This window comes from Strix uralensis, chromosome 18 (assembly GCF_047716275.1).
Source record: "Strix uralensis isolate ZFMK-TIS-50842 chromosome 18, bStrUra1, whole genome shotgun sequence".
NCBI lineage: Eukaryota > Metazoa > Chordata > Aves > Strigiformes > Strigidae > Strix > Strix uralensis.
In genome coordinates this window covers 2,882,813-2,908,540 of record NC_133989.1, presented here as the reverse complement: position 1 = coordinate 2,908,540, position 25,728 = coordinate 2,882,813, and the positions used below count along the sequence as shown (strand labels likewise).

The 25,728-nt window shown below is 42.9% G+C and overlaps 1 protein-coding gene across 4 annotated transcripts in view; it reads right to left on the bottom strand.

Moving 5' to 3' along the window:
* Window positions 1-499: 499 nt before the first annotated feature.
* NKAIN4 (sodium/potassium transporting ATPase interacting 4) overlaps window positions 500-25,728 on the bottom strand; it is a 54,118-nt gene continuing 28,889 nt past the window's right edge. For 2 of the 4 annotated variants that reach the window (XM_074888673.1, XM_074888675.1), the window contains exons 4-7: window positions 19,589-19,786; window positions 11,284-11,344; window positions 8,066-8,150; window positions 500-2,860 (exon numbers count right to left, since the gene is read on the bottom strand). In XM_074888673.1, coding sequence (XP_074744774.1) covers window positions 2,851-2,860; window positions 8,066-8,150; window positions 11,284-11,344; window positions 19,589-19,786 — 354 coding nt within the window. In that variant the 3' untranslated portion in view covers window positions 500-2,850. Of the gene's footprint in view, window positions 2,861-3,328; window positions 3,417-8,065; window positions 8,151-11,283; window positions 11,345-19,588; window positions 19,787-25,728 lie in introns of all 4 variants that reach the window. The other 2 variants (XM_074888674.1, XM_074888676.1) reach the window with 2 other exon arrangements.

Below are 25,728 nucleotides of genomic sequence, written 5' to 3'. Positions count from 1 at the left end.
TGAGAAGATGTCACTTCGGAAACAGGCCCACGTTGTTTTTTGACTAGCAATCTAATATCTCAAGCAATGCCTGTCCCCAACAGAGGGCACTCCTGGCCTGGCCATAAGGCATCCCGCCGGAGCAAAACCTTCAGCGACTCCTTACTCTTACAGTACTTTGGGGATGCAACCGGTCGGGAGTCCCTGCCCTCACTTACAGGGTCATTGCAGGACCTTGCAGTACTCGGAGTGGGTCTGGCACAAGCAGACCAGGAGGAAGAGTTGTCAGAGTATGAAGGATGAATGGCTCTGCTAATGAAAACTAGAGGAGGTAATTAAGTGTGGAATATGATCTGTGGTAGCTTGTCTTATTTTCTTTCTTCTCAGACTGATTTTTGATGATTTATGGCAGTCATTGATACTAAATGTTATAGGCTTACCTGAACATTAAGTATCTTTTAATAGAAGTAAAATAAATTACCTATGTTCATCATAATAGAGAATGGTAGGTAAGAAGCTACTCAGTCATCACACTTGTATTTATTTAATTGAACTTTACCAGTGTGTATTAAAGTCGAGAGGCATGCTGTTAAGTGCATAGTTTGATGCTTAGTCTCTTTAGAGTACTTGGCAAGTGGTTTTGATCAGTTTTATTAGTAAATATGACATCAAGGCTTAGTCAGTTTGAGAGGTATAGTGTTAAAAATGTGCAGACCTCAAAATAATTCAAAGAGTTCCTTTTGAATTCGTCTTAGCATCTAGAAAAACTCCTTCCTGAAACTACTAGTGAAATGTTTCAGCTGTTCAAAGCTGAAACTGTGCTTTCTCCACCATCTGTGCTGAATTTTGGTTGCTCTCAAACAAGGCCAATCAAGAATGCTGGTATCTGATAGACAACATTTCTTGCTGAGGAAAAGAAATCATATTAAACCAAAAAGTGTGAAGTCAGTGTTTTCTGATGAAGAAAGGGAAGATTAATTTCAAAAGCCCCAAATAAATGCAATCTCTCATGGAACAGTGTCGTTGACTAGAGGATATGTATTCTTCCATTTCTTTTTCTGCCCTCCAGGGAACATCAAGTGGGCAAGTAGGAGTGAGTAGAATAGAAATAAACTGACTTCAAGAAGAGGTGGAGAATGTGTGTGCACACTATGCATGCTGTCAAAATGGTGTAGTAGCTTGTGTTCCACTACGATACATATTTTAACTTGGTAGTGGCACAGTATTGACTAATATGGGAGGTAGTTATGTTTTATCAGGCAGAGGGTTGAGCTATTTCTTCCTCAGATGATGGAACTAGTATCAAACCAGTAACTGTTCTGCTCAGTCAGAAGCTGTAGCTTCTACTGGCTAAAAGAGGAAAAATACCTACAGAAGACAACATTTTTACTTGGCTGTACTCAGGTTATCTGGTTGCAGTGTGGGTATCTGGAATGGAAGTTGCACAGAAACAAATGTTCTCTCAGTGCTTATACTTTTGGGTTTATAGAAGAGGATTTTGCTTCCTGGATCCTTTGTAATGGGACAAAAAAAGTGCATCATTCCATCTTTGACTTAGCACTTAATGTTTTTATTTCTTTTCATTCTTCCCTCACACTTCCCCTCCCTAGCATGGCTTCTAGCTTGACTCTTCTGAGAAGCATTACTCAAAAATGCCAAGTAATCTCAAACAGATTAGGCAAGACAATAAAGAATTACGACAGCACTTGGAGCGTACCAGCCACGGAAGGCTGACAAGTGCTCTTTCTCTGCTTGACACTTAACACGCTGGGAGACGTAGCTGACAAAACTGACATTGTGTTTTGTTTGTTTTTTAATTAATTGCTGCAGCTCATTAATGCAACTTAATTACACTTATATTGCCCTTTCCTTCAGCCCATTCCCTCCCCTCAAAATCATCCTGTCATAAAAACCCCCTTCCATCAGGATGTTGCCAGGTTTGTACCTGGAATAAGTGCGGCTGCTCAGTGAAGAAGGCAGGTACAAAACCACCTATGACCCATGAAGAACCAGGCATTTCCCAGCGTCCTGCAGCAGGCTCCAGCTGTGCCTACAGCTACACCAGTGTTAATTTAATGTAGATGGGCAAACCCAGAGTAAGCTACAGCTGCTCTGAGAATGGCTTGGCATGTTGAAATGGGGCTAAGCTCCATGCTGAGTATTTGGTGCTTGTACTAGTTTTTAGCTGTTCAGCATTATAGGAGTTAGGTCACAGAACACTAAAATCCAGGACAAATGCCTACTGCTAAGGTGCTGACCATGTCTACAGAATAGAGAATGAGGAAGGGTGTCCTGGATGGGTGGGGGAAGAAGGGAAGAGCTCTTATCTATAACTTAAAAAAAAAAAAAGCCTAAATAACTCAAAAGTAAATAGTCCCACCTAGTTCTATCCAGGCAGGGAGGAGGTGAAGTTGTGTTAGGGGATTTAGGCTCTTTTCAGAACAAGGGAAAGGAGAAGGGGAAGAAACTAACTACACAACATGTGAAATGTCCCAGGGTGTTATGCAGTGCTTCCTTCTTTATGGATCCATGGTGCAAGGAAGCAGCTCCGACTTCAACTGTATCACTTGAGAGAGGCTCTTGGTGAACTTGTTCTGCCTGGGGTCTTCAGGGCTGTGCCATTTACTGGCCAGTACCACCAGACTACAGTCGGAATGGTTCGTCAGGGCACTTGGAGAATTAAAAACCAACCGCGTGGCCGTTCTTCAATGTACATTCATTGCATTTGAAAAGAAGACAAGGAACAAAAAATGGAATGGAGTTCACCATCCTGCATTTCCTCTGCCAGAGATCCAGGCCACAGGAGATTGTTTCCTGCAGCACCTTTGATGGTGGAGTGCAAGGTTTATCCATCCTCTGGCTCCTCTTTATTTACGCAGGCCTGTAGTGGGGAAAAAAGTGAAGGCAGGGCATCAATGTGAAGCAAGTACTAAGTTGTTTACTTAAGATAACAGAAATGGTGTGGAAATAATGAAAGCAAAATTGTTTGTTTTTCTCCTGAGTTTTTAAATAGGATTGACTATAGATGAGGAATAGGACTGAGAGCTCAGAGGTAATGTGGTTAAGCAGTCGTCAAGTCTGGAAAGAATGCTATGCATATGCCAGACCTGAATATACTGCAGTTAGGCTAAGGAATAGATATAAGCCAAAGTATTAGATCTGTGTGTCCTCAGCATTTGGAGCAGCATAAAATTAGGTTAGGGATTTTAAAAGCTAGAGGTCGTCTCTAGAATAAAGTAGCTTCTTGAAATTGCAGTGATGTGCTTTTTGTGTAGATGCAGCAGTATAAGCGGATCTACTTTTGTAGCCAGCAGTAAAGATGAGTAAATGTTTTCAGCTGAAACATCACCTCTTAAACAGGCAGCTTCAGGTTGATCAAAACAGTGTGTAAATTCATGTTGATGTTCAGCAAAGTGTTTGTTTGGGAAAAGATCTACCTAGAAAGAAAAGCAGAAGCATTTTGTTTTGTGTTCTTTCTCTCCTCTAAACAAAGTGGGATTTTTTTTTTTCTGTTTAAGTAAAAGTTTCCTTTGTAAACTATTCTGGTGATCAGACGAAGTGTGGAGGGGGTGGGAGGAAAACAATCCTAAAGGAGTTCCCCCCTCTCCTTCCCCCAGTGTTTCAGTGTGGATTTTGATTTTTTTTAATTGAAGAACATTATTTGTGTACTTGTACCTGTCAGTTAATCTGAAGAACCTACTTTGAACCTGGAACCTTGTTACATGGGGTCTAGTCCTCAGTGCTGCATGCTCACAGCTGCTTCCTGCCTATGGCTAGCAGTCAGACTGCACCACAAAAGAATTGATCAGGGAATAGTAAAGTGAGCAATCGCCAGCTGGAGCCTTAGATCATTCAATTAACCAATACCTCCTGTTGCTACCCTGTCAATACTGAAGTCTCCATCTGATAAAAGTCACACCCCGTGTTATCAGAGGGCCCTTCCCACTGGTAGATCTGAGGAAAGCCAAGTCAGTGAAATGTGGCTGCACAACTAAAATCAAGTTAAAGCTCTTAAGCCATTAATGTAATGTAGTACTTGGGGTGCCAGATCACAGTGAGTGTCATGGACTGGAGCCTCACAACTGTGCAGTTCACTGCTTGGTCTTATAAATACAGTCTTAAAAGGCAGGAAGATCTATTGCTCATCTCTCTACCTTTTAAATAAATGGAGACTACATCCTGTCAGCCGGTGGGTTCTTGATTTAGCACTAAGTCATGTACAAAATCATGCTTTGAGACGACTCTGCTTTATAATGGAGATTGCATAGTGCTGCTTTCTGAAACAAAATCAGAGAATGATGTCAAAAGACTGAATGGATGCAGCAGGCAGGAAGTGCTGACAAATGATGGTGATGATCTGGGCCTCCTCCAGTCTTGGCAGGTAGAGTGGGTACTTGGAGATAACAGCTTTAGTCAGAAACTTCAAAGCTGTCTTGGTTAACCCTTTCACAGTTATCAGTGCAAGAATGCTTCCTTGCCTCAAATTATGAGAGTTCTGTTACTACAAGTGAACAGGAAGAAAAGCAACCCAGAGCTGATGCCCTGTCCTGTGTAGCTGAAAAGAAGAGTGTGGTGCAAGCAGGCACAGCTGAATTTGAGCTTCAGCTGAGGGAGAGGTAGGACCTCAGCCTTTCCTTCCTGAAAAATCATTGGAAATGTTCTCTTTTGGCCTCAGGAGAAAAACTTCAGTTTTCAAGAAGTGATTTATTATCCTTTGGCTAAGTACTTTGACCCAGAAACTCATGCACTGAAGACTAACATATCTTCTATCAAGATTCCTAATATATTATTAAGTAATTAGTGCAATGCCTTGATTGGTAAGCAGCAGTTAAGACTAAGGGTAATTCTATTACACAGTAAAACTTCTAGAACAATTTTTTCATGATCATTTGAGTCTCTCTTATTTAAGCTTGTGACCTGAAATAGGAACTATCACAACCAAACCCCCCTGGGGTCAATGAAATGTAGAACAGAAGCAGTTGTGGAACCTGAAATAGAAATAACTGTATTTATAGAACATCATTGTTGCTGTGTGAGTGGTAGAGGTGCTAATTAAGATGAAGCACACTTAAATCGTGTTGCAAGCAACAGTACAAAACTGTTGGTTGATTGTTGTTGCTGGCTTTTTTTTTTAAAAAAAAAAAAAAAAGAAAAATAACACCTGACTTGGTAATTTGTGAGGTTTTCCACTAACTGGAGACTTGCAACTGAGGTCAAGGAGGTCAGCAGATTACCATGATAAAGCTGAGAGGTAACTGGATTGTGGTCTGGAAGTACCTATTATCAATAATAGTTTGGGGAGATGTTTTCTCCTCCTAGTAGGAGGCAGAGGTATTTAAGAACTCCTTTCAGTGCAGTTGCATGGAAGCTGAAGGGCAGAAATGTCGTATACACTTTGAATACTGAATTTAGCAGCTAGTAACCACTGAAGTAGGCTGCCAAGGAACACAGCAGTTTCCCTTTAATGTCTCTGAACTGTGACAGCATATTTAAAAGTTATTTAACTCATAGACTGCTGCTTGATAGAGAGGTTATGGGGGGCCGGTCTTGGACTATGCTCATCAGTCTAGATCAATGTTGCTGGTTTGTGGGGCCTTCAGATCTATGAAAAATCATAAATTTGGAGAGATAAAGAAGAGAGATTAGGGAAAAATGCAAGCCAGGACAAGGGAAAGGACACAGGAGGAGGAGAGGAAAGAGTATGATCTCATCAGGAAAGGATAGCTAAAACTGGAGTGAATAGGATAATTCCATTAGGGAATGAAGGAAAGTGAGCCTGTTAGAGTTGTGGCAACAGGGCAAGTGCATTATCAGGAGAGCAGCTGACTACTGACGGGGGGTGATGCCATCCGAAAATGAAGGCTCATGGTTGCAGTTAGCTCCAGGTCAGTAGTTGTAGAATAGATTTGATTTTGTTCAGCATTTCCTTCAACAAAAAGGAGTTTAAAACTAGAAAGCCCATGTTCCTGACCCCTAGCTGTTCCATAAATTTCAACTTGGAAGAAGTTGGATGTATTTGTGGTTTTGCATCTTCTTGAACAGGGTATAAAAAAAAAAAAAATGCCTTCAGTCATCATGAAATGATTCTCACAGCAGGACAAGGGCATCTGGCACTCAGTGCCCCAGACTGCAAAACTCCATGGCATCATTAGTCAAGACTCAAGGATCCGTTCCTCCCCTCACTCCCATTCATACACATAGAAGAAAGGCAAGAGCTAGTCTGAAATAAATAAACAAAAATTGCTATTTGGTGGCTGCTGTGAAATTTATAGAGGGCCACCGTATCTACTACTCAGCAGCTGTTTTCACCTCCCAGTAGCTAGAAATAAGTATTATATTGGGCTGGCAGAAGCTATCAATAGATAAGTGATGGTCTGAAGAATGGGACTGAAGAACAGCAAAATTATCTGTGTACTTCATTAGTAGCTTACCATCTTGTGGAGCCCCTTGTAAGGAAGTTCTACATTGCTAGCTTCTGTTCATATTACAATCTCCCCACACAGTAATTTATAAGTACTAGCTTCTTTTACAAATGGGATTTGTCATTTTAAGAAAAAAACAGCCCCAACCCCATACTGTGACAGTGTGATGTTTCCTCAGCACACTGCTGTATCAGGCTAGTAAATCAGGGAGCTGCTTAAAGCTCCACAGCTTCTGCAGACTGTGGAAAATTCCATCCCACTGTGACAAAATGAGAGGGAAATCAATATTTAATCTCTGTAGTATCCCTTCTAATAGTGCTGTAGAACCCCCAAAGTTACAGGGAATTTAACTGCTTTGCAAAAATTACTTGTTCTCCTGGTCTTGTGCTGTGTGCTGCAGTGACAATGTGGGTGGTAAGTCCATACTACATTAGAGGGGCACATCTACAAACATATTTGGGTGCAGTTTTTCTTTCTTCAACCCCACTTTTCTTCTCCATCCTCACATCCTTCTTGGCAGGCCCCTGTGGTAACATTATTCCCAAGAAACAACCTCCCTTCACAGCTGTTTTTAAAAATTTCTGCACGTTGAACTGCCTTCTTGCAGCTCAATTTAGAGAGTATCAAAAATTCAGATCTAATTGCTGCTTTAAACAGATAATACTGGCCTTCATGTCTGAGAATCTCATTAAGAACCAGCTTTTAAGTGGACAGTGTGAAAGTGCAATCGTGTGCCTTCAGCAGTGAAAGGGATTATCAGAGGGCAGAAGCTGGAATTCAACAGTGGATCTTTATTAGTGGGATGAGAGGAGTTGCTGTGGCCAGCTCCCCTTTCTGCTCCCTGCTCTCGGATGAACTCTTGGGCTGCCCCACATGTAGAAGCCTCTGTTCTTGTAGGCCACAGAATATAAGGGGAAAAAAAAAAAAGAGAGAAACCTTGAGAGCAAACCTGTGCCATCCTGCATACAAACCATCTAATGCTCAGTTTAGTTTAATTCACTGGTGTGTTAGCTTTGTACCCTACAGGTTCCCTAGAAGTACCAGATGATACAGGCAGACCCCGTACCCAAGACAGAGTCAAATTTTGTGGTGCTACCATGAGAAGATTATTGGAGGATGACAAAGACAGGGCCAGCGATCAAAATTGCATGGATGTATAGGTCAGAGTTCAGTTATGACTGTCCACAGAGCTAAAATACAGCTTAAATAACTAGATGTTGTGTAAATTTTATCCCAGTAAAGATCTTTCATTGAGGCTTTGCCTGACAATTGAACCTGGAGAGAGTCATGTTCTGTTATGGCTTACTCTCAGCATCCACTGACTGACTTCCTCACAGCTCCTACCTTTACCTGCTTGGGCACCATTCACTGCTGAAAAGCCTCTTTTTGCTTTCTTCAAGGAAAAGGCATCCAGTAGTTTGTTTACAATAACATCCTATAGCTGGCCCCACTGCTATAAGCCAAATACCGCAACACCAGCTTCACCCTGGGAACCTGGGGCTGAGCAGGGGCAGTTTCACCCCTTCCGGTGTCCACTCGTTCATGCCTGAAAAACCTGCTAGAGAAATCAACCTGCAAGGAGGAAAAAACCCAAACCTGTGGGACCCTTGAGCCATCAGACTAAGAGCCATGCATAGCCTCTTAGCCCAGGAGATGATACTTACAGGTATGTCTGCTTGAACAAAAGGTTGGTGGGTTTTTCATTGACATGGTAGAGAGGAAATGGATCAAATCCACCAATGAAATCAACTGAAAAAAAATCAAAACTCAAATAAATAAACAAACATGGCCAGAAAGTTGAAAGGAAATGAAAGAAAAAGTTGGTGCGTGTCATGGCATAACACAAAAATTAGTGAGAAAACAGAAAAATGATTTTTCAGGTATGGATTGCCTGGTGGAAATCTCTGCCCGTACAGACCTCTTCTCTGGGATCTCCTGGGATGGGCACGTGTGCCAAAGAGGAGATTCAGCTAACACAAGACTTCAAGCAGAGCTAACAAAGACTCCAGAAAAACAAAAGGGCGTCCCTCAGCCCCCTTGGATGTTGCCACCATGCTGTGACTTCACATGAGAACTGAGCTGACAAAGCCTCAGCCATTCAGCGATGTGCTGAAGGAAGGAAGCTGGGGAATGGCTTGTGAGTCAATGCCAGCCGAGAAGTTGGCAGCACAGCAATCCCCATGAAGGTTATATAGTGAAGTGGGAATTTTCTCGCCCCGCTTGTCTTTCCTGCAAGACAGACAACAGCAGCTTTGGAAAACTGCAAATACCTCATTATCTTCAGCTCTGATATTTTTCATGTCCCCTCTGCCAACTCACTTTCTTTTAGTTGTATACAAATAGGAACAATACTTCCCTTCTCCAGTATTCACATAAGGGCAATGTAACTAAACAAGGAAAGTTTTAAGTGACAATTCCCTTAGTAACCACAGAAGAATTTTCCAAGTCTCTCTTAGTTCCCCTGAAATTAGGCCAAGTCTATATTACTGAGCTGGCCAACGTAGCCAGGTCAGTAGGGGTATGATGTGTGATTTGTGACTGACCTAGCAGGCCTTACAAAACCCTTCAAAATAGATCCAGCTTAGACCACTTTTCAGTGCCAAGTTAGTGCATTTTGTTTGCAAGTGTGAAAGCCATCCTGTCCAAATGCCATTTAAAAATAACTGGAGAGTCTTATTAACTATGTAAGTGCCTGTTTACATTTCTTTCCTGAAGGTGGCACTATTATTTTAAATTTTAGCTGAAGAGTTTTGGTATTTTTTAGTGAACAAACAATAGAAAAAATATTTACTAAATATATTGGAAGTGAAAAAAAAAAACCCTCTTAAAATATATTTAGAAACCCAAGGACAAGGTATTCTCACAAATTCCATCTTGATGGATAGCTTCATGCTGATACTGTGATTTTGGAACAACTGTCAGTTGATGGGTGAAATCTGTAGAGGGTCTAAGTTAATTGGGGGGATAATTCCCAGGAGTTTCAGTGAGACTTGACCTTTTCTCAGCCACTTTTAAAAATGTTTGAGTATTTTAAAATCAAGGCAGTCTGCAGTTCTAAAAAACAGATACTAACTGTATTACCTCAGTTATGGAATGTCTAAATTAGGAAATCTTAAAGAATTGCAATTTTCAGTAACTGTCTAGTACTTTGAACAAACAGAAGTCCTATCATCTGAGTGCCCAATCATGGAAGCACTCAAAACACAAGTCACTTAAAAAAAAAAAATCTTAACTGTGGTTCATTGCTGCGATATATTACAGTGCATTAGCACATCTAAAATATTCTTGCCCACAATTCAGCATTAGTAGATCCCTACCGCTGTGTTTTCTCATGAAAATCACGTTAGCATGAGCTTCCTGATTAATGTGCCTCAGCGCTTATAATTACTTCATGCTGCATATCAAAGCAACATTTAAAGGAAACCACAAATGGAAGAGAAAATTAAAACGCAGCTCAGATTTGTCTGGGTCACTGGAAGGATCTACCACTGTGAGTGTGAAATATTGATGGTTTGTCATTGTTAATTATTCAAGCTGGCATTTTAACTCCAAGCTGGGAAACTGGGAGGGAAAAGGAATTTATTAGTGGAAAAAAATTACGTATCCTGAAATTAACAGCTCTGCATTTCTAGATAATGCTTCCTTCCATGTGGCTGCCTCTCCTAAACGATCGTTACTATAAAAATGAACTCTGTCAAGTTATCACTTGGCGATATTCAGAAAGGAGCTCAGAACTCAAGCTATTTAGCTAATAGAAGAGCTACAGGATAGTTTTTAAAATATTACTTATAATGTAGCACCTTCGCTAAGTGCACTGCCAAGCTCTAAACAAATGATCAATAAAGCCAGGAGAATGAGTTCAGCCACACAGGAAGGAACAGAAAAACATGAGGACAAGTCAGATAAGCAGTGCATCTTATCTCACTCCTATGAAATCAACATTCTTCACATACTTTCAAATATTCAGTTCAAAGCTGTTGTTTTTCAGCTAACACTCATGCCAGCTGCTCTTTAAAACAGCAAAGCTACTTGGAGAAACCTAACAAAAGTCTTAAAGAAGTGATACTTGGGTATAAAGCCTTTGGATCTGGTCCTTACCTGGAGTAAACTGGCCTAGACCCAACACATTGCCAAAGAAATCAGACTTCACATTTATTTGAACCCTATGCATCCATTCTTTTGTTTGTAAAATTATTGGTCTCAAAGGGATTTTTAGAAGAGCAAAGCAATGCAGGACCAGGTTATGGATATCTGCATAGATCCCACAGACCCACAGGATTCCTCTGAGCCTTTGCCCTTCTCTGGCACGTGTCATAGTGAACGCATAACACTTAAGAGATTTGTATACCCAACATGAGGGAGTCAGCTCCTTCCTCCTCATTGTAATTCAAATACAGTACTTCCTCTGCTTTTAAATTAAGTGGTCAGGTCGGTCCTTGGCAAGAAATCTCATGCTCTGCTTCATCCTCAGCTTCTGGCATATGATACTCAGCAGGTGGCTTACTTGAGAACTGGGCTGTATTCCGTGTTGTAGGTACTCTTAATTACAGTGGTAATACTTCAGTAGCATTATTCTTAAGCTATATAAGCTTGAGAGCAAAACAAGCTGCCCCATTTCTCTAAAGCTTAGTCTGAGCGAGAAGCCAAGACTAAGCTTTTTTTGTGCTGAAAGTGTAGCAGAATTACAGCATCTAACACATGGTGACATGGGGAAAAAAACCTCGCAGTAAAAATAGCTGATCCTTGAAAAGTAGGTAGTGCCATATCACATAGAGAGATGGAAAGAAGTCTGATGGCAACTCAGTCCTGATAGACAAACATCTAAGAGAGAAAGCAAAATTTAATAAAACCTTTGCTAAGGGATCTGTTGATAAATACTTACAGCTGTCTTCTTCTTCTGTAAAAACACTAACAACGTAACAGGCGTAGACAAAGCCCACCAGCTGGAAAATAGAGAGAATAAATCATTTTAGCATCAGTCTTGTGAGGTTGGTCAAAACCCACTTGGCACAACTTCAACAGCCGGTATTTACTCTCAGCTTGGCAGCATTACTGTAACGGCAGAGCCAAGTCGTACTTGTTGTAAGGTAGGGGCTGCAGGTGTAGGCTTAAGGGAAGACACTGCTGGGAGCATTCTCAAAGCTCAAAACTAAAAAGTTGCAAGAGCCATCCTCACCTTCAGAGCAGCAGCCTGCTGTTGCTAGAATGATTGGCGAGAACACGGGCTGGCTTTGTTGACACTGAAACTACCGTGCTAAGTTTACTCTCTGTAGGAAGTGATGGGCATGCAGGAGAGTGCCTCATGTAACCTTTTAGACAGATAACTACATACTGGACAGACACGCAGATGTACAGGGGTAGATTTTATTAACAGAGGTCCAGGGACAAGAACTCATCTGCTCTGTATTCCTGTCATAAGGGGTATGCAAGGGAAGAGAAATTACTTTGGTGCAAGAGCTAGCAACAAAATGTGAGTAGTTTTTATGCAGATGAGATAGAAACTTAGTTAACCATAGAAATGGTGTTGTACTGGCAGCAATGTTCAGACACTGAAATCTTTGCTAACTTGAGCTTGGAGATCAAAAATTCATTGGAAAGAAATCCCAGTCTTATTCTAGCTCTACAATTTCTAAGGTGTCTTCTGTCTTCTGAGAATAAAGACTCCTGCATGGACTAATTAAGCATCGGGTCTGCAAAGTAAACGGGCCAGAGCACAGTGAGAAGCAGACAAAATGATAGCAGTGGTCTTAATTCACAAATTGCATAGGTTAGCAGTAAATTGCCACCTCCTGGGAACCAGATAGAAGCAGGGAAGGAGCAGTAAAACAACAGGGTGCCTCTCAAATAACAGCCATCCTGGCATGGTGTGGCCCTCATGGCAACCCTTTGCTTAGAGCAGTCTTTAGAGCAGAAAACTAGACTGAACATTAAAAAAGCAATTTAAAGTAGCCTGGTGGGTCTGTTCTTAGTTGGTAGTTTGTAGAAGCTCTAAAGCATCAAAACTGCCTCATTCAGCTTCAGTAGCAAGTTATTACTCAGCCTGAATAGAGAAACAAACTTCTGGTACTAAGACAGTTAAACATTCTAGATCCAGCAGGGTTTTATTTTGCTTTGCCTTCTTCCTCTTAATCAAATATTCTCTCCCATCCTTCATTTTACATCTTTACATAACACCCCACTTAGCGAGATCTTGGTTGACAGTAACTGTATTAGTAAAGTTATTGTGAGACGTAATTGTTTTCCACTGTGAACTCAATTCTTTTGAATGAGAGTTAGAATGTAACATGCAGTGACTCACTCTAAGGGAAGACAGAATGATGCATGGTAGGCCTTGAAAAGTAGAGTCCATTCATTTTTAATATGACAGAAAAATACATCACACCAAAAAAAAAAAAAAAAAAAAAAAAAGCACGATAATGAGATTTCTACTGGGGAGTTATAAGGCACTTGTGAGTTCTCCAGCTCTCCCTGACAAAACATACCTTGTTGGAAGGAAATGGAATGGGTTTGTAGCATCACTAAACCTTGTATTTGCTTTACAATTTTCTATAATCATCTGAAAGACAAGCCAGCTCTCTCCGTTCCTCTGGGGTGAGCCTGGCTGGCACGTCCCAGCACCGCAGTGAAGGAGAGGTGTCTCCATGGACTCACTCATTCCCCTACTGTGCATTTTTGAAATAAGGGCTGCTTCACACTAAGTTTCTATGAGCAACAGCAGACTTCATGCAGAAAAAAAGATAAAAAAATCCTTCCAGGTGTGATACTAACCACGAGGCCACATGCAGTGACCAATCTCATTTTACCAATTACCTCTGAGTGGGACCATTGCTTTTTAAAGGCAGACAAAAAAACCAAACCAACCAAACAAAAAAAATTCAGAATAATCAGAGTGGTTTTTTTTTTTTTTTTCTCTTCTATTGCTTGTACAGTACTAACATAAAACCCGGGGAATTTTAATTTTTTTTCTGAAGTTTGTGGTATTCTGGGGCTGGTCTGGTGGCCGGGCAGGAGGGCCCAGGAACTGGCCATGGTGCTGACCCAGCCCCCGAGGCTGCTCCCGTTGCCTCGCGTCAGGAGTAGGCTTGGCTGCCTAATCAGCAATTAGCGCTCATCAGCTGGGCTGTGGTAGCTAACGACCTCAACACTTAGAGCTGCTCTTAGGAAAACAGTGCTTCAGCTCAAAGCCGTCCCAGCATTCAAGGGAATGTCTAACCACCCGTCTGCACACTCTGGTCTCCAACACACACGCGTTTGTGCTCGCCCTAGGATCAAATTAGGAGTGTGGTCACACGCATTCTTTGTACTTGCTCTGGAATTTTTATGATTTGAAGATCCAGCCTTTTACATTTTAAAGGATAGAAGGTCAAATCGTTTAATTTACATACATACAAACATCCAAGCAGGAAAAATGCCTCTTGAATGTGTGCCCTGATTCTAGGGGAACTCTGGGAAGGTTTTCTTTCCCCAGATTTTCCATCATGCCTCAGGGTAGGAACTTTGGGTTAACAGTCATACAAAGTGGCAGCCCTAAATCCATTCACTGTTATTATACTCTATAACATTTACACACAAACCTTATGTGTATCTGTGTCAGGGAACTCCTGATAGTATTAGCAATGAAAATTACATATCCACCCAGTTTATGGGCAGAGCGCATGAACGATTATCAGCTGTACTGGTACAGGGAACCTGTTAAACCTCTGCAAATTGTTCACGGTTCAGAAGCACCACGCAAGCAGTAAGATTGATTGGGGAAGTTTGTTTTGCACAGAAATTAATGCCTCATAACTCTCAGCCAACATTCCTCTCACCCCATACGTTTTTCCTTTTATGGCTAAGGTGACCTTTTGCATTCAGAAAAACAAAATGAACCAAAAGCTAGTGAATTAAGTGAACTTCCCTAAATCTCTAATTCCAGCTCCATTGGAATGGAGGGTTTTCTTTTTTATTTCTTCTATCTCCTAGCTTTGTTTCAAAATTACCTGCTTAGTGTTTAAAATTTACTTTTTATGGACTTTATAATCCATTCCTTCTTTACATGAGTTTCATCAATAAAAAACGGTTTATTTAATGGCACTTTTTATTCAAAGAAGTTTTGCTAGTCTTGTGACCTGGCCAGAACAGGAGAATTTCAGTGGCAAGGAGGGAAGAGATGTACAACATAAACATGAATTGCATTTTTACATGGGCTGACCTAAACTATAATTAAACGTATCACCTCAGGGATAAATGAACCCCTGGGACTCCCCATGTCTCACCTTCTGCATGAACTATGAATGAAATGTAGCTACAGAGGAGAAATGCCACTCCTACTGTCCAGCCCTTTTCACTGGAAGAGTCTGCTAGAATGTGGGATGAGCAGACTCCAAGGGACACCAACAGTTCCTTTCTGACTGTGGCCTTGATGAAGATGTGTCAAGCCCAAATATCACCAAGTTTAACAGCAATTAACATAGAACAGAAAGCTTCACAGAGGCCAAGAATTTGGAAGTAATTTCATTGTTGCTCAAAGTGCCATCTTCGTTGCTGATTTCAATAAAAAGAGAGTTTTAAGCTCTACTCTCCCTGGGAAATAGCAATAATTCTTAGATCTTTGCAAATTAGGTAGGGGAGGTGGAAGAGGAGGGAAAATGTCAGTGATGTAAAATGACACTAAGCTATTGCTCTAATTCCCCAAAGAATGTTCTTGGGCTTTATCCTCTGCTGCTGTTTCTCTACTTGTTCTGCATGTTCAGTACCAGCTTCCTCCAGGCTGCAGAAGTATCCGATTAAGCTTTTTATTAGGAACACATGTGGTAGGCAGGTGCGTTCAGTCCGCCTGTCAGACAGCCTGGGAACACACACACTGCCAAACAAAAAAGAATGGAGCTGGGATGTCCCAAGCATTCTGCAGGCAAATGAACAGAGCAGGAAAGACAGGAAGAGACAAGTGTGCCCAAAGGGAATGAGGAAAACATAAGCCTGTACATCCCTCTGCCCCCTCAGTCATCTGAAGTTAACTTTTTAATAGTGAGTTGAAAAGTGTTCATAAAACAGCACCATTGAACTAAAGTGCTGGAGCCAGAAGGACTGAATTACAGCAAGATCTCAGAAAGGGACCAGCTGGCTGCGAGTGTGCAAAATACATGAAGGATGGGAAGGCAAATTTTAGGAGGTGTTACTGTTGCTTGTGTAAGATCTTAGCTGTAGTCTACATCTGTCCTAGTGAGGATTCTGGGCTCTTCAACTTTTCTCTCTATGGAAAAATTTGCCATTGGTTTTTCCACCACAGAGAATATGTGCAGAGTCTCCTTTAGGGCAGATGTATTCTAGGTTTCACTTCTCATCAAAGCTAATGAAGCGTGTATGCTGTCATCAGTGCGAGAGGGGGCAAATGAAGAGATCTCTGCTACAAGAAAGCAAAAAGCCAGCTTAGGAAAGAGTTATTGTGACCAGATAGCCAGAAGAGACAATCAAAATCCTTTGATTCCTTGACCTTCTTTACTCTTTGGATGCAATTATGACCACTGAAAATCTAGCTTCTGCCAACAGCAAAGCATCTCTTGTGCGTTGCTTCTCACATAACATCTGCTGTCAAGGCTTACTTTGCCGCCTTCCTGGGAACCTTCCAACCTGTCAGTCTGAGTGAAAACAGCAGACAGGCAGGCAATGAATTCTCTCGGTTGGGAAGACATTTCCAACTTCCATCCCCTTCACTGGAGCCTCAGGAAAAGCCTAACCCTCTCCACACCCAGAACTACCATATGGACAGCCCAGAGCTATGCCAGGTATTTCAGAACTAAAAATCCCTTCTCTCCCTGCTGGCTGGCGAGTTGGGGAGATGCAAGATGAATCCTTGCTGAGATAAAAACAAAGCAGATTTATTTTCTTGACAAAATTGTTGCTGTTCCATTTCCTAAATGGGCTGGTAGGATTAGTTTTACAGTAACATTTCTATACCAGTATAGGCTTTAAGATGGTGTTACAATAAGCTTTTTCCTCCAACGTGTTCTGTGCTAAAGTATTAAGAAAGATTTTCCTACTGGGCCCTACAGCTACTTGTATCATGCACAGTGACTGACATGCCCAAGTTTAATCGCATTCCAGATTAAAGGAGTTGCGCCTTCAAGGAGCACAGACAAGCTCTGAGCAAAAGCAGACTGAGACCTTATGTATCTTCAAATGTATGCCCAGGAGCAGGATAATATAGTCAGCAGGATTTAAGATGACAGCCAACACTGTGCTCACCATATGGGTTCAGGTTTGCTTTTCCCCCTTTGGCGTGCAAGATCGAATTCAGTGGGCCTCACCCCAAGTACACAATATGGTGCACTACAGTTCCTCAATAGTCTCAAGGAGTTGGTATTGCCAGAAAACAACCAAAATGTCCACAGCTGGGTACTGCATAGTTAAAGAACATGGATTTCACACTACCACAATTGGAATTAAAAAAATCCAAAACACAACCCCCCTCCCCACAACTTCTGAAAACCACTAGGCAAAGCAAAAAACTACCGAAAGCAGAGTTTTGACTGTCCCTTGTCCTTCTTAACAGGGAGCTGGCTATTCCAGTCTCAGATGTGTGACGGACAAGGAGGGAACTAGGTCATGTCCCTTGCTGCATCCCCTGAGCCTTCAAGTTCCTAGTCGTGTTTTCTGTACTATCGATCTGGTGTCCCTGCCTGTCTGCAGCACAGTACCAGCCAGGCGCTCTGGGAAGGACAGCAACCTGTAATAAAATCTGCCTTAAAATGAGATAAAGAGAACAGAAAAAGATACTGGCAGGGCTTAAAGTGTTTGACCCTCAGAGACTAAAAAGGGATAGAACTGGCTGACTGTTTTCAGGCAAGGTCTGAGTGCGAAAGTGAAAAGGCTTGCTTTCTGCCTTACCTCAGCAAACTAGAGAGGAAAAGCTCTATTTGTCCCACTAAATGAAAAATTATATGAGCATTTCAGAGCTGGCAGGAGTTACAGGCCTGGGGCTTCAATGCTCTACCTTTATTACAGGACAAGTAGAAATTTACTTCACTCTGCATAGCTCAGCCCATACAGCTTTCTTGCATACACAAGTATTTTAGCCTCATTTCCAGAGTTTAAGATTCAAAAATCCACTGCAACTTAAATCTCAGGGAGAAGGAGAAAGAAAATATTTACCTAAATCCTATTTTATCTTATAGCTCCCTCGTCTGTCTCCCCATCTGGCCCTTTGTGGTGTTTTGCAGATGCACAGAGAATATTGTCATGTGCCTTTGGGGAAGAAGCAACAGAGAAAACACTCCAAAGAGAAAGCTCCTATATATCTGTGTGATCACTTAGCTCAGGGCCATGTGCCTAAGTTAGTAAGCTGCCATAAAACAAAGGTTTATTCCAAACAAACTCAGGACATTTGTGGGCTGAACCTCTAGCCTGGGGCACAGGGCTGGTGCCAGCTCAGGCGTTTGGGAAGGATGCTAACAGTGACATACTTCTGCTCTGACTTCAAAGTCTGTCAGTTGTTTCACCAAATTCATGAACAGCAACCACTGAGCAGCATCAGTCCTGTTCCAGCTAAACCATAGAATCCCAGGTTGGAAGGGACCTCAAGGATCATCTGGTCCAACCTTTCGTGGCAAAAGCCCAGTCTAGATGAGGTGGCCCAACCAATAAGCCAACAAGTGGCTTCTCCTGATTCCTTCAGTAACGGCAAATCTTTGGGCTTGGGGCAGAAGTTGCTCCGAGCTCTCCTGGTGTCTTCAACCCAGGTCCTGCCCCAGCTCATTGGATGTGTCATCCCCCCCTCAACCATTTTGAGGTGCTCAGGCCCCGTTGGGCACAAGGGTGTGGAGAGGTGCTGATGGGCATCACAGTGAGGAAACATCTGGGGGAGCAGGAGGAGCCTGGGTGGGGGGGAAGTGGGTTAAATGGGGTAAAATGAGGCTGGAAAAGAGTCTGGACTGGAGGGGACAGATTGTAGGGGGGACCTCCAAGTTGGGGAGACCGGGCAGCGCTGGCACGGCCCCAGCTAATGGCCCTTTATAAGACAACAGGCTCTATTCTTCTGAAAACATAGGTTTGCCTTTCTCATACACATGCGTCGAAGCAACTCTCAGACAATTTAATGCAGATCATTTTCCCTGAAGGAGAACTAACCAAATATTAACAGCCAGCACACACGCCAGGGAGTCCATCCAACTCAGGAAACATGAGCTTCTCTGTCTGCCTCTTTTTTGTGACATAGCAAGAAAGGGGGCCGAGTCTTCCCCCCCTCCCTGCAGTTCTCTGGGTCACACAGATCATCCCAGCTAATAGGAAATGCAGGATCAAGACAGTGGAAAGTTGTACCAAAAACGTGCAGAGAAGTACTTGGCACTCCAAAAGCTTGGAATTTCTCTATTTGTTATCCTTTAACATTTAATCAGGGCAAGTTACCCTTTTTTTTTTTTTAAGCCAAAGCTGAAATGTGAACGTTTCACCAGTCCACATCCGTATGTACTTAAAGCCATTAACCACAAAGTAATGGACCAAAGCAGATTAGAAAGATGTGGGCTGCTAGCTCTAATGCAGCTACAAAATGCAAGAGTACCGACGAAGGAAGGGAGACAATGGATGTTTTGTTTCAGTTAATTTCACAGACAAGTGAGAAACAATTAATTAACAGTGAACATTAAGGACACTGAATTACTGCAGAGTACTTTAAAAAAGCTTGTGGAAGACTCCAATGAGGAAAGAGTTGATGAAAACATTTAGTGGATATATCTTGGGTGTCAGCAGAAAGAAAATATGCTGCTTTCTGCTTCCTTAAAGTTTCTTTCATTTTCTGGAGATAAGGATCTTCTCCCTTTTATTTCTTCACAACTACTGTGCACATGTATGCTCTGCCACCCATCACTAAGTCATGAGGAATAAGAGAAATCCTTCTTCAGAAGGGTCTCTGTCCTTGTCAAAACATGAATTTCCATACCCCAACAGGGATATGGAATGAATGCATTTGATGCATTACTTCAGGTGTTAGGTTGCTGCTATCTATTTCCAATTTTTTCAAGCAATATTGTTTATAAAAGAGAACAGGAGAGCAAACAAAGATAAAAAAATTTACAGAGGCTTTTGCAGTTAGATGATACAAAATGGGGTGGGAAATATGGGCCAGCCTATGTGCCTGGAAAAAAATAAAACCAAACAGCATCTCCTCAACAATTGCTACCCTGCAGCGCTCTCGGCAACGTACTCACCGCGATCAGGATCTGGAAGGAGCTGTGCATGACCTCGATGTACCGATACTCCAGGGCACAGCCTATCACAGAGATGTAGGAATGGCTGTCCAGCCCTTTGATGCCAGACATTGAAGCCTCCTTCCTTACACAGCCGGGACCGTTTTCACTCCACCATGACTGGTGCCGGGAGATGTTGAATGTCAGGAGTTCGCTATCCTAAAGAGAAAAGTTGCCAAGAGATCTCCATTTATTATAAGTGTCTGATATGCTGTCAGATGGAGGTCATATTAAAATCAATGAAAAACCTAAGGTTTCTAAGACCCCCACCCTCAAGAAGTGATAGCACAGATCAAAATACATTGGCTTTATGTTCCTTTTAAGTATTTCACAGGCAGGCTCCTGTGGTGGGAACTGTTTCGGAGGCAGGCCTGCAGCACTCCAACAATTTCACCATCATGTAGCACACTTCAGGAGCAGGACCGAGCAACTTCTCCATCAGAAAGACAGTTTCTAGGCTGCAGACCCAAGAACACTTCGTTAGTGGTTCCTGCACCCAGAAGAAAAAAAAAAAAAATCCTCAAGTTTTGGGTTTGAGAGATTAACCTTGCAAATCTAGAAGAAAAAAGGGAAACAGGGCAGCACTAAGCATCCTGTTAGAATCATGTGTTATGGGTATGCTCTTCCCAGCATGGGAGTCAACACAGATAACGGAGAAATACGAACTTCATAAACCTAAAGTGAGTTTCAGAACCCAACAGATCTTCCTCTGTCCCTAGCTTTTAACACATCTAACAAGTTCCCTTACCATTTCTGTCTTGATTGCCTTCCACACTCTTCACATATGGTGCTTCTGTGTCTGCCGTTGACCTGACACACTGTCAGCCTCAGGTCAGATTCCCCAGCTGAGCTGACCTCACCATGATGATTGCAACTTCTTGCAAACACTTCCTCAGTATTCCTTATCATCTCTACCCCAAGAGAGGCTTTTTGTTTTGCTCTTCTCCTCTTTGCTAGTTCAATAATTTAAACCATGCCATTGTGGGGGTTACATACTGAAACGCCACACAAGTAGTGCAGGAGTTTGGTATGCAACCAAGTGCTTATTTAAAAATAATGACACTTTTCCTCACACTTGAGGAGAGAGTGGTACTCGCTGGAGTACCCAGGAGAGCTTTGGGATTTTGAGCTTACAGGACGCAGCAAAGCCCTCCCTGCAGATGGTAGAAGACGAACTCAGAATTGGCTGAATAGATCAGCTGCATCACTTCACGGATGAGTGCTAAGTGCTGGGTGTCCCAGCAGCTCTCTTGGGTCACTTTGATGTGGAACCAACAACCCCTTTTGACCACAAAACAGGGCAAGGGGTTGGAAGTTTTATTCTGGAAGATAGATTATCAAATGGATCAGGCAGAGAATCTATGTGTCTCTACAGGAGAGAAATAGGTACTGGATATACAGGCCCAACTGAACCATTACTAAAAGTTTTAGCACCACTCTATATACTACTTCACACTGCTCATGCCAGGGTCCTACACAGTCCCTGCAGGAAAGAGGCAGCTCCCAGAACAGCAACAGTCAGAGCTTGGGGCATTCACACTTCCTAACATGGGAAACCAAATGTAACAGCTCCTTTGCCTCAGCTCCCTGTAAAGTCAAGAGGGAAAAACAGATTCAGAGCGACTAATCCAGGCTCCTGCTCTGAATTACCCCCTGGAGAAAGGACTTGTCTCTGCTGCCAGTACAGGAAGCCGAGCCAGGTAGTTCTGCAGATACGCTTTTCTGTGTCCATGTTTGTATCCTGGGGCAAACTTGAGTTACAAGAGCAGAAAATGTGAATGCCAGCCAGAAAAACCTGTGAATAGAAACCAAGGCCCCACTATAGACTTTGTGCAGGTACCCTCCACTCCACCACAGATACTCAAAAACAGTTTGCAGAGCTGTTATTAAAATATGCTGCAGGAAGCACATGTTAAGAAATGTGGACAATTAAGGGAGAAGACAGCTGCCAAACTCCTGACATAATCACCACAACAGATGGGATGTGTTTTACAGTAGATGGAGGAGGGCACAGAGATGAAGTATGGCACCAGTGCAAAAGCAGCCCGAATAGCAAATACAATAGGGAAAACTATTAACAGTTGGGAGTTTCGAGGGAGCTGTCTGCGTTTTAAAGGCTATGGGGAATAATTATTAGATTGGCAGCTACAGAAGAATGCACACAGTTCAAGGTGCTGGGCTATCTACATTTATAGAGGCAGTTTTCTCTTCCAGCTCCTCACAGTTTTGGCAGGCGAGTCTTTGGCTTACTCCCTCTGCTGGGCATTGCTCTTCAGTGGCCCACAGATCTCTCGCATATCCACCAAATTGCATCTTTTCTGCAAAGCTTGTTCTTTCTCCCCAAAGTTTGCATGTTCTGAGACGCACAGCTATTCCCCAGCAAACGCTTTTGCTCCTGGAGACAGCCAGCCCTCCAAGCTGCTGTGCTCTTCTCCCTCTCACAAGCCACTCGCCACTTGGATTAGGGAAGGAAAGAATCATCTTTCTCAAAAAACGACTCAATTCCTGTTTCTTTGCCTGGGGCTTCCCCCATCAGCACAGAAACAAAGCTGTTCCACAGGGCACCACAGGATCTACTCTTAACCTCGGTCCCCAGGGCTTCCTTCTGCCAGCTCACAGATGGTGCCTTCCCAAACCTTCTGCCTCGCTGGTGCAAAGAGCCCCTTCAGTGCCTTCTCCACTCCTTACAGAGGCATCTATGTGTATTTGGCAAAGTAAGAAACAGGCTGCTTCGCTTCTTGAACCTCCCTTTTGTCAGTCCTTATAGAATTGGCTCTGCCTTAGCTTTGCTGCAGAAGCTGAACTTGCTTGTGAATTAAGCCTGAAAAAGCAGAACAGGTGCTGGGCTGGAGGTGGGCAGGTGGAGGAACAGTAGGTCCTAAGCAGCACTCACTGTTTCCTGCCTACAATCACACTCCAGCTCCATGCAAAAATAAAAAAAAAAATTATACTTGAGTTAAGAACAGATTGGAAAAACCGAGCGCATTTGGATTCTAAAAGCACCACGACTGACACACATGAGCCATCCATCTCACAGATGTAAAATGAATACTGACTGCACACTGGGATTGTGGATGCCCTCGCGTTCACAGACACCTTTCTGAACAAGCATCTGTCTGGAGCACTGCAGGGCACGAGGGCAGAAGAACGAAAGGGTCTCAACATGCAGAGCAACGCCGTCCCTTTGCTCGTGTCCCTGGCTGGATGTCCTCGGAGGATACCTGTGCTGATGAGGCACAATAAAAGAGCATTCAAGGAAATCACTTAATTGACCTCCAGTTGCTCAGTGCTTGCTGGGAGACTGGGAAAACAATCCCAGGATGTCTCCTGCGGTTTGCCAGCTTCATTTGGAAGAAGATGGTTGAAGAGAAGTGAAACTACGGAATAGGAACAGCACACTGAAGTCAGGGAAAAAGAACCAGTTGCAAGAAAGTTTAGGGAACAGCTGTTTCTCAAAACCTTTCTGCAATGCATTTGAAGTCTAAACAGACTGAAATACTCCCAGAAGTGGTATGCCGGTTGGAAGATGTTAATCAGTCCCAGAAGTGATCAGGCCCTGCTGTTGGGAGAGTGATCTGTGTGTAACTGCACTCCCCCTTGTTTCTTGACAGGCTGCTATTTGAAGGGCTATTGCTTCCTCTTTAACCTTCAGCCTGAAGAGAAATATGAGCAAAGAGTGATACAAGCTCCTTCTCGGGAGCATGTTGAAGGCCAGCCAAAAATCACATATCACTCTGAACTGCTGTAGCACCTGGTTGCCATCCATTTGCCATCAGCGTGAGAAGGAAGACAACAGCACTAAAACCATAGTACCTACATTTTACAATCTATTTTCTGCTCCCAGCCTCACCCCACTGTGTCCCACGGGGAAACTCACACCTACTTCTGACACCCACAGAGCCAGCTGTGTTCCTTTTCTAAAATAGTTTTCTGAAAGCTGTTCTGAAATTATTTTCTAGGGGACACTATCAGAGATGGGTTTATTTCTTCTTGTTAACAGCCTTCTGAACTGCCTCCCCCCCAAATTTCCTTAATTATCAGGCAAGCCAGCACTATAATGGCTCTGGAAACAAATTGAACCCTGTATGGGAGCCCCCAGAGCCTGACAGCAGAATCATTTTAAACCTTTTCAGTTGGAAACATTTCTTATTAAAATAGGAAATATAATGTTTATCTTTCAGTCCTGTGTGCTGAATAGCTGTATCACCCTGAGAAAACAGAGAAGCACTCTCATTGTCTCCCAGCAGGCTTGTTGACAATGCCACAGCATTTAAAGGCCAAATCCCAGGCTTCCAGTTTCTAAATTTAGATGGAGTTGAGGGACAGTTGTAATTACACATGCATTTATCCATCCTCCTCACAGTATATTCTCCAGGTACAAAGTCATCCCAAGATGCCGTCCAGATTCTCTGGAATACAAATAACCCTCCATTTGACTAATAACGGCTGCTTCCATTTCAAGAGAGATTCAGACCACCACCACAGCTCTGGATTCAGATCAAAGCACTGAGTAGACAAGAGAGAATATAAAGGAAGAGTAAAAAAAAAAATTCACCATTCCAAGATAAATAATTCCAGAGGGAAAAGACAAAGGAATACATTGAAATACACAACACCAATTCCTCAAACCTCTCTGAATGTTTCTCAAGTACATAATGAAGAGTCAATCAGTATGGCAGCTGGACAGACAGATGCTCACATGTCTTAACAGCAGGATTTTAATAATTAACTCAGACCGTGGGGTTGCAGGAGGGACTGTGTTTCACACTCAAGTAGACAGGGGGAAGCTTAACGTGTTATTTCAAGCACAGCCTTGAAACTTCAAGGATAACTCCCAAAATTCACCTAACCAAATGGCCAGATAGATAAAGAGAAAAGAAGGAGATGGAGCAGGAACAGACCAGAGGAGGAAGAACAGCAATCTGGAAATTTGGCTGAGCCCCACCACAGAGCAGTGGTACAGCACTTTTGGAGAGGCTGCACTTCCCCCAGATGCTGCAAGTGTGCTCAGAAGTAGGAGCAGAGCAAGTCAGCAAGGCAATGCTGCCAAAAGCCGCTCGGAGGCACATCACCGTCTCACTGCCAACGCTGAGAAGCATCCCTTCAAATCCAGATTGCTGTATCGCTTGCCTGCTCATTGGCAAAGCACTTAGAGGAAAGCTGGCATAGGCTGCGTGCTTAGGGAGGCCCTTGCAGCAATGAGGAAAGTGCTTTCTTAGACACTTATGCTGATCCATTTCTGTCTGGCCACCTAATGAAGTTCTGCTGTGCCATATTTCACACTCTTATTCCTACTAAGAAGACACTGCAAGACAAAAGTGACAGCACAGAAAAATAGAAATCAGGCCAGTTTAGTTCTTCCAAGTAGTAGAGAATAGTTTCACAGAGCAGGAAAGAGCATTTTCCTTTTCAATAACTGAGGGTAGTTATAACTAGAGGTTAGGAGGTAGATCGTTAGTAAACAGTTATAGCTACCATGAGCAGGGTTGGCCAGAAAAGCCATTCTCAGGGTTCCCATGGCCAGGAGAGAGTGAGCACTGCTGGAGGAACCTGGAGGATAAAGGAGCACTTTAGGAAATTATGTGAAAGACAGGAGGAAAGAGAGGGTGAGAAGTGGTGGGCAGACAACCCAACAGAGGAAAGAGTCAGTGGAGAAGCGATTTGGCTTGGTAAAGGAAAGCAAACAGCCAGCCCCCAAACTGCAGTTCAACAACCATGCACCTACCAGCCCATATTCTACTGATGACAGAGTTTATAACTAAGAGATAGTCTCTTACCCCTTTGCCAATTCACTATGGGCTGGCGTTGGACCTTTCCTCACAGATTCCACAGCCGTGGTGCCCCTGGTTTCTGTTCTCTAGGTCAGCCAGGCACCCACAGCAAGAGGGGGCACAAGAACAAGTGTCCGTGGTCACCTCAGCCCTACACAGCACTCCCCTGCTCACACCCTGTACTCCCTCACCACTGGCAAATCAGACCTAGGCACCAAAGCACAGAGAATTATTTGCAATAAGTGCACATAACTGTTTCCTCATTTTTTAAATTCTCCAGGCTCTCTAAACTTGTTACAGCAGAAACACTTGAATCCTTTCTCACCCCAC